General features: G+C 50.7%; 1 protein-coding gene across 1 annotated transcript in view; it reads right to left on the reverse strand.

The window, feature by feature from the left end:
- The window catches only part of LOC125943481 (isocitrate dehydrogenase [NADP] cytoplasmic-like), a 32,888-nt gene extending 25,173 nt beyond the window's left edge, over positions 1-7,715 (reverse strand). The window contains exons 1-2 of the mRNA XM_049662817.1: positions 7,494-7,715; positions 2,548-3,042 (exon numbers count right to left, since the gene is read on the reverse strand). Coding sequence (XP_049518774.1) covers positions 2,548-3,042; positions 7,494-7,715 — 717 coding nt within the window. The remainder of the gene's footprint in view (positions 1-2,547; positions 3,043-7,493) is intronic.
- Between the last annotated feature and the right edge of the window lie 1,237 nt (positions 7,716-8,952).

The following is an 8,952-nucleotide window of genomic DNA, read 5'->3' on the forward strand; positions in this document are numbered from 1 at the left end:
ACAAGCGCCGTCTCGGTCGCGACACGGTCCACGTCAGCCGCCTCAAGCCGCATCACGACCCTCTCATCCTTGCGTCCCCTTGAGTCGCCAGGATGGCTCCCCTTCGCCGCCGGGGTTATTGTAGTGAAGAAGAAGAACAGGGAGCAAGCAGTAGTGGGGCGCTCTCATAGATGTAGGGCATGAGCGCAGATCACGAGCTCTTGGCGTTGAGACCGTTGCTCTCTGGCGACTGAACTGGTTTTTCGCCTGCCGCTTGCCGTCAGTAAATCTCCTTATCAATATATATATATATATATATATATATATATATATATATATATATATTCAAATTACAATCCGACGCTATCACGTGTGTAGGTGGTGGTTAAGTCGTACCTTACAATTTTTCTAATGAATTTTTCGTTGCGGAATTCAGTTTTTGTTCACTAACGCCTTGCGCCACGCAAAGGGCCCGCCCTGTCAGGGTGGTTCGGGCTAATGTGCTTCGGCATGATTATTTCCGCCTGGCGCCGACGTCGGATTTTCTGCCACACGGGGCCTTTAACGCTGTCGCGTTAAAATGGAGCTGGGCAGGATGGATAACCGGTGGACCACTAGAGTTACAGAATGGATACCAAGATAAGGGAAGCGCAGTCGAGGATGGCAGAAAACTAGGTGGGGTGATGTATATAGGATGATGATGATGAAGTGGACGGCGTCCTGTATCTGCCTTTTGAACGTCGCTATTGGAAATGAGAAATAAAACTTTAACGTATAGAAGTTGAAGCTTGAGTGATACTGTTAAACATTAGGCAGAACTCGGCAGCAATATTTCTTTGCAACTTGTTTGGGCTATAACTAGCGCATGTAATGCGGTCCTTTATCAGGGGTTGCGGGCCAGAGGGGGCATTTTCTGAAATTTTGACTGGTTGCCCTATGATGTTTTGTACTCGCAACGATGCCCGGATTTTCTTTTTTGAGTGCCCGGATAACGGCTGTGGCTTTTGGCTCAAGGTCACTTGAAGGTCACCGACAACGGGACCTAAAAGCATTTCATGATTAAAAATGGACCATAGTTTGGTGACAGACAAGCGGTAGTGTTTCCGCTTCACGCGGTCGCCCATCCCCCCTGCATGATGTGGTGCGCACGTGCGTGCGTCTGTTCAATGCCGTGGAACGTTTACAGAACGAACGCCGTTCCCTCTGCCGTTCCTTCGTAAACCTAACGAGTTACCGTCACAGTTCCACCGACCCTTAACGGAACGGTGGCGTTCCTCGGTTCCTCCCAAAAGGAACTAGTTCCAGGAACGCCGTTCCGTGCAACACTGATGTATATATTAGCATTTTGGTTTTGTCTTTGACTAATTCTAGGTTAAGGCACGCAAGACAGCATTTGTTACCCGTTCAGTGCTCAGCGTTGCAAATGATTATGTGTGTGAAACAGCGGGCACACAGAAATCGGGGCTGCTTAGCTTTTTTTATTTTTAGAGCGCAGCACTTAGGAGCCCACTCGTGCGGCGAGCGTCGGCGTAACCGAGCGGACGAGCATAACAGCGAAGGACCAACGAGCAAGTGCAGCGGGGAATGAAAGGCGGCGATAGCGAAGAGAGCGCGCCAAAGAGGGTATGGCGAAAGCGTGAGAAGAAAAGCGTTGCGCCCCGCAGGACGTGTACTGCGACGATTGCGCCAGACTACCGCGCGTCATCTGTTCACTTCCTTCGGCCACTCACCGGCTACCAAATGTTAAACGTCATCCCTCGATGCACGACCCGCCTGCATGTACCAGAAGTTTCTAGAATGTTATCGACAGTTCTATGCATTGGCTGTTGTCACCAAAACTCTGCTCGCCGACTTTGCTCGACTTCACTCGCCGCTGTCGTTGTGCTTGAGTGTTACTGGTATCGCTGGCCACAAGTTCCCTCAATAAAGACTTCAATTTATACCTCCCAGTTTCCACACTGTGTCGTCTGCACTGTTATTACCACGTTACAATACAATACCAACAGTAAATAGTACCTATTAACGAGCTGCCCGAGCAGAGGCTCAGCGCCGCCGTCGAGAGGAGCCTGTCGTTCAGTATCAAATTCTTTGCCACAATATATGGCGAATTCAAAACGCATAAACAGCTGCGTTCAAAATTCGCCTGAGGGAGTATCGTAATGGTCAGTTAATTTTTTTCTTTTTCTTCTTGTCTGTTTGCTGCGCTGCGCTCCTACAGAGGCGATGTTTAGCGTTCTGGATTGGATGACTTACCGAAGCCACGTGCCATAACGGTCGCGTTTAACGCATTGAAATTGAAGCACAGATGATAATGCGTGTTAACTGGATTCCTCAACAGAAAGGGGGAGCTCCCTTGAGTGAAAGTTGAAAGGGCTCGCGCACGGCCTTTGAAATTTCCGCTGTTTTTGCGCAGTTGTGGCGCAGTGCAGTAGTTGATATTTTTCGGACACAATAGTCGGGGCGAGATCTACACCCTGGCCGCGCTTCTTTGTTTGCAATACCCAAACCCGGTGAGGTGCCCTTTAGGTGCCCGTGCATCTGCAACGTATTAAGTTTGCCGGCGCTTACCTCAAGGTTGTAGGGAGCTCCGATGGTGGGCGAGTACTTGATCTGGAGCGTGCCTGGTCCGGGAACCACGAAATCCTGGCCGTTGTACTGGTCGCCGAACGCGTGGCGCGCGATGATGATGGGCCTGCACCACTGCTTCACGAGCGGAAGGATGTTGCGGCAGACCATCGGCTCCCGGAACACGGCGCCGCCGAGGGCGTTGCGAATGCCGGCGTGTGGCGACATCCACATGTGCTTCAAGTGGTACTTTTCGAGAACGTCCTTCTCGGCCGTGATGGTGGCGCACTTGACGCCCACGTTGTGTATCTTGAGAGCCAGGGTGGCATCCAGGGTGGCAGTGTCGTTGGTCTGGTTGCGATGTTCGATTGATAGATCGAACACACTCAGGTCGGCGTCCACGTACAGCTCGATGAGCCTCTCGTGGGCCAGGTCCCAAACGACGTGCGCCATGTCGTCGCCCCGCATCTCTACCACGGGCGCGCACTTGAGCTTCTCCTTGGGGACAAGGGACAGCAGGTCCGAACGGCAGGGCTAGAATGATGCTCACTGGACTATAGAGCGGCTGCCTTGAAAAATGAGCGCGTTTGTGTCGCGGCAGTCGTGCTCGCGACCACGAGCTGATCGTGCCTCACGCGAGCAAAAAAAAAAAAGAAGTTTCTGAACGTTAATTTAAAGATTAAATTTAACACGAAAGCATGCATTCAGGTTAACCACTTGATATATACATCGGTGCATTGCAAGTTTGTTGCCTGAGTCGCTGAAAATAAAGAAAGTTATTCATTACCGCCTTCAACAATTATTTGCACAGCATTTCACTGCTTGGAACGCCCGCAGGTATCATGCCCCCAGAAGGATGGTCATGCTGATTTCCTAAATATGGCACATTCCCATCACTATGGGTGGGATAAGAAGCGGCCGGTACAATTAAAGTAATATAATATCATATGAAGAAATAAAGAGCAATATAAGTGTTAAAAATAAAAATCAAGGAGTAAACGTGCAGGATTGAATTACGGGGTTGAAATAAAACTCTAAATTTTGCATTAGAAATGTGCAAGCAATGAGAAGGATGATAATATTATATATTGCGCCAACTTTGTTGTGTTGAGAATGAAACTGTATATGGAAATTCAAACATCCCTGTAGCTGGAGCCCAGGGTCGAGGTCCCCACAGAAAGGATAATTTGGGAGGTCAATGGTTGTCCGAGTTGTCCAGGCCCAGACCTGGTCTTGCTGGTCTGAGCTGAGCAGAAGGGTCTCCTACTACGCCGAGCAAGTGAGCCCGCCCAGCCGGGAACGAGAGGAGACCGCATGGTCAGCTACAAGGAAATAACCGATTACTATCGGCTGGGAAGGGCCCGGTACCCACCAGCTCATCCCGCGCTAACCAGGAAACAGGAGGCGGCCTGGCGCCTCCTGCAAACAAACATGTATCTAAACCCGGTGGCCTGCAGCAGATTATATCCAGAGCAATACAACGATCAATGCAAATTATGTAAAGGTAGGGTGGATCTGCCACATATTCTATGGGCATGCTCGAAGGCGGCTCCTTTCGAGGGCCGCAAAATTCAAAACGGAGCCTATTTTTCGTTGTAGTGAGAATCACCGTCAGGCCAACAATAAATAAATGACCAATTGGTATCCGGTTCAGTACAGGAGTGATAGAGAGAGGACTGCGTCAAACAAGCCCGGTGCAAATAAAAATGTATCTGTCAAAAGCGGCATTGCACGTAAATGTAACGTCCTATTCAGGTGATGGATACCATTCGGAATTCCAGGGGAACTGCAGAAGCTGGAAGTCTGAGTTCCACTGACAGACAGACAAAGAACTTTAATGAAGGTCCTGAGAAGCTGTGTTGCCCCCTCTCAGGGAGGCGACGAAGCCGCGGGCCGCACCCACGTCGGGACGGGGAGACCAAGCTCCACCGCCACATCGTGGGCTCTCTGGACAGCCCAAAATTGGCGTGACTGGTCGGAGCTCCGAAGAGCAGAGCTCCACTCGTCTGCAGTGCATCGATGCGGGCCCCTCTGTAACGAGGGGCATCCCCAGAGCATGTGTTCCAAAGTACTATATCGTCCGCAGCTAGGGCAGTCTGGACTAAAGCAGTCTGGATTGATGTAGTGAAATAAATTCAGGTTGGTATATGATCCCGTCTGAAGCATGCGTAGTGTGACAGCTTGAGGTCTGGTTCGTGTCCCGTGTGGGGGAGGGTATAGTCTTCTACCAAGGTAGTAGTTTTTGGTAACCTCGTTGAAGGTGGAGAGAGTGTCACGGAACTCGACGAGCCTAGAATCGACGGAGCCTCGACTTGCAGTGGCGTCAGCGCGGTGGGTTAGTTCGCGCGCTTGGACGTGTGCGATGTCATTGAGGTTGCGGAGGGAGTCGAGTTGGGGTTCGAGATGGGCCGGGAACCACGTGGTTGTATGTGGCTTGATGACTTTGCCTTTGAGAATTCGATGAGCTTCCTTGGCGATGGCACCAGAGGCAAATGCCCGAACCGCCGCCCTCGAGTCAGTAAATATTTCAGCTCTCTCATCGTCGAGAAGTGCAAGAGCGATCGCAGCCTGCTCTGCCCTAGCCGGGGTGCTGTCTCTGATGGAGGCCGCATAAGTGACGTGTCCGTCGTGATTGACTACCGTTGCGACGAAGTCCGATGTGTGCTCGTACTGGGCCGCGTCAACGAAAGTGACCGTGTGAGGCGAGGCTTTTATGCTCCGGAGCAATGCCACAGCCCTAGCTTTGCGCCTGCTCGCATTGTGTTGTGGATGCACGTTTTTGGGAAAAGGAGCTACCGTAATGTTGTCCCGTAGGTAATATGACATTTCACATGTGCGTTCCATCGCTACAGTGGAGCCGATTCCTAAGACCGCGAGAATCTCCCTCCCCGCAGGGGTACTTGAGAGTCGTGATACTTGAGCCGTTTCCTGAGCTTCGATGATTTCATCGAGTGTCTTATGTACACCTAGTTGAAGAAGGCGGTCCGTGCTGGCGTTTATTGGTACTCCTATCACTTTTTTGATGCTTTTACGGATGAGCGTGTCCAGCTTGTGCCTTTCAGAAGCGTACCACTTGTGCATTGCAGCCACGTAAATTATCTGACTCATTAAGAATGCGTGGAATAGCCGTAGGAGATTGTCCTCCTTTAGACCACTCCTCTTGTTGGAGATTCTATTGATTTATCCAATCATGCACTCCGTCTTGGTCGTGATTTTTCTGAGCGTCGTGATGTTACCTCCGGTAGACTCGATGAACATTCCCAGCACCTTTAGGGTGTCGACCCTAGGAATGCTCGCCCCGCTTTTGGTGTGTAGTTTTATGTCAACTTCGTCCAGGGGCTTCCAACCCCTGGGTTTAGGACCTTGGCGGACCGGTCTGTAGAGTAGTAGTTCGGACTTCGTTGTCGAGCATCGTAGGCCTGTGCCATCGAGGAAGGTTTCAGTACGGTCGACTGCTTCTTGTAGGCTCGATTCCACTTGCCCTTCGCTGCCGCCGGTGCACCAGATAGTGATGTCATCGGCGTATATCGTGTGGTGAACTGTTTCGATTCCCGACAGGGATACCGACAGTTGCCTGAGGGCTAGGTTGAACAACAAGGGCGATAGCACTGCTCCCTGAGGCGTGCCTTTGGGTCCGATTGAATACCCTTCTGATTTGTGGTCTCCAAGCTTTAACGCGGCTTTGCGGTTCTCCAGGAATGATCTTACGTAACCGTGAAAGGCTTGTCCTAAGTTAAGATCCAAGATGGATTCCAGAATATGTCGGTGTGATATGTTGTCGAAGGCCTTCTCTAGGTCAAGCCCGAGAATTTCTCGCACGTCTCTCGTATCTTGGTCTATGATTTGAGTCTTGATTAATTTCATTGCATCTTGTGGCGAGAGGCCTGGTCGGAAGCCCACCACGTTGTAGGGAAGCAGACCGCTCCGTTCGACATGCTTAGAAATCCGATTGTGAATTACGTGTTCCGCTACCTTTCCTACGCAGGATGTAAGGGAAATCGGTCTGCGGTTGGATAGGTTTGGAGCTTTGCCGGGCTTCGGAATGAGGATTACCAGAGCCTCTTTCCAACCTCGTGGAACTTCACCTGTTTGCCAGGCCTTGTTGATTTCTTCTGTAAGCCACGCTATGGAGTCGTCGTCAAGGTTTCTAAGAGCCTTATTGGTGATTTGATCAGGCCCTGGCGCGGACCTGGCATTGAGGCAGTGTAGGGCCTCCCTGTCCTCGTAGACTTTGAAAGGGGCGTCCAACTCAGGGTACGAACCGCCCCTATACATTGGGTAGTCGTCTGGGTTGGCCAAGCCCAGGGGGAGATACCGACAATCGAGGTTATCCAGGGCTTTCGACACGCCTTCTTGGCGAGTGGTCTCATGTACGATTCTCTCTGGTACTTTGCTTTGGTTGGATCTAGCATTGGTTGCGTCGAGTAGGTGCTTGAGGAGATTCCACGTGGCGCCCACTCTCATTTGTCCGTCAACCGAATTGCATATTTCATCCCACTGCTGTTGGCTTAGTACCCGACAGTGCTCCTCAATGGCTTCGTTAAGCTCTGCGATCTTTTTTCTAAGCCGCCGATTGAGCATTTGCCCTTTCCACCTGTTCAGTAGCGATGTTTTTGCTGCGAGTAGGTGTGCCAGCCGACTGTCCACCCGGTCGACTTCGAGGTTGGTCTGTATCTTCCTAGTCGCCGCTTTAATATCTGCCCTGAGCTGCTCGGTCCATTGATCCAGGTTAACTATCGTGCTCTGTTGCTCTTGCTGGCAGCGCGTTTTCCGGATTTTTCTAAAGGCTTCCCAGTCAGTAAACACAAATTCACGTAGAGGTTTGCATCCAACCTCTAGGGTTGTGACCAGAATGTTATGATCACTTCCTAGATTCTCGTTGAGATTGGTCCAGGAGGCCGATTTGAAGCCCCTGACGAAGCACAGGTCGGGAGTAGTGTCGCGCGTACAGGAGTTTCCGGTTCTTGTGGCGAACGCCGGATCTGTGAGAAGGAGGAGGTTGTGACCTGCCACAAGTCTATCCCTTTGAGGCGGGACTGGGGATAGCCCCACGCTTGGTGCGGGGCGTTGCAGTCCCCTGCCACCAGTAGCGGACACGCCTTGGCCCGGCTCACTGCCTTATTGATGATGTTGGTAAATCTCTGTTTATGATCGTTGGGCGAGCTGTACATGTTGAGGATGAAGATGCTCTCTTTGAGGTACCTCCCAGGAATAATTTCAATGAGCAAATGCTCGACATTGTTGGAGTTACAGCCAATGTCGTGTACGATAAAAGTGAATTGATTGGCTACCAGGGTACTGACGCCTCGTTTTCCTACCTCCTGACATGTGTGTGTTGTATAGCCGGGTATTGACACCGTGTTTATGAGGGTTTCCTGTAGTAGAATGACGTGTGGCTTTTTTACTGTGGACCGAATGAACTGTTGGAGGACATTCCTTTTTGGTTGGAAGCCTCTGCAGTTCCATTGCCATATTTCCATATTATTTTGGTGTACCGCCATGTTGTGTGTTAGTGTTGACACCTGTCTGGTGTCCTTGCATCAGGCACATGTTCGAGACTGCCGTCTTTAGCTTGTCACACCTGGCCACTAGGGTATGTATTGCTTCTACAACCTTGTCTAATACAGCCTCAAGCTTGTCTAAACGACTGTTGGTTGCGTTTTCGAATTTGTCAAATCGGCTGGAGAGGGCGCTTTTCGGCTGTCCGCCCGCCAGAGATAGTGCTCTTTTTTGGTTTGACCATTAACCACAGGTTCTGCTACTGTAACTTCTACTGGAATCACCGGTTCTGCTACTTGAACTTCTATGGGATCCTCGACCACAGGGGTAGGCGGCAGCGCAGATTGACTAGTGCACTCCTCTCCCGTCTTCCGATCGTCTTTTTTGAGTGTGGCTACTTCAGACCGGAGCTGGTCAAGTGCCTGCTTTAGTAATCTGTTTTCCTTTTCTAGTTGTGTGATTCTATTATGCTCTGGAGATGGACCCCCCGTTACCTTTTTCGGTGGGGGCGGCGGGCTCCTGACTCGGTCGGCCCAGCTGGATCCCGGACTGCCGCCGCCGCTGCTGCTGCTGGTGTGCGCCCGGACATGCTATGGGCAGGTAACAGCCAAACTGGTCGGCTCAACTGCTGCGGCTCTTTTGTGTTGCAGTGCCCTTGGAATGCGGCCATGAACAGAAGCCAGAATGTTTTGCTTTGGAGCTGTTTGACTAAGACAGAATTGTCTGTATCTTGCTGAAGTGAAGTACGCCTTAACCGGCAAAAAGGAAACAACTGGGAAATCCAGGGAAGTTCTGGCAAGAGATTCTGATATTTCATTTTAATTTCTTCTACAGTGATACTGTACCCAAATTAGGTTAACTTTCTGGAAGTGTGGTCGCACTAAACAATGCAATGTTGGAAATTTTTTC

The sequence above is a fragment of the Dermacentor silvarum genome, chromosome 1 (assembly GCF_013339745.2).
Source record: "Dermacentor silvarum isolate Dsil-2018 chromosome 1, BIME_Dsil_1.4, whole genome shotgun sequence".
Taxonomy (NCBI): Eukaryota; Metazoa; Arthropoda; class Arachnida; order Ixodida; family Ixodidae; genus Dermacentor; species Dermacentor silvarum.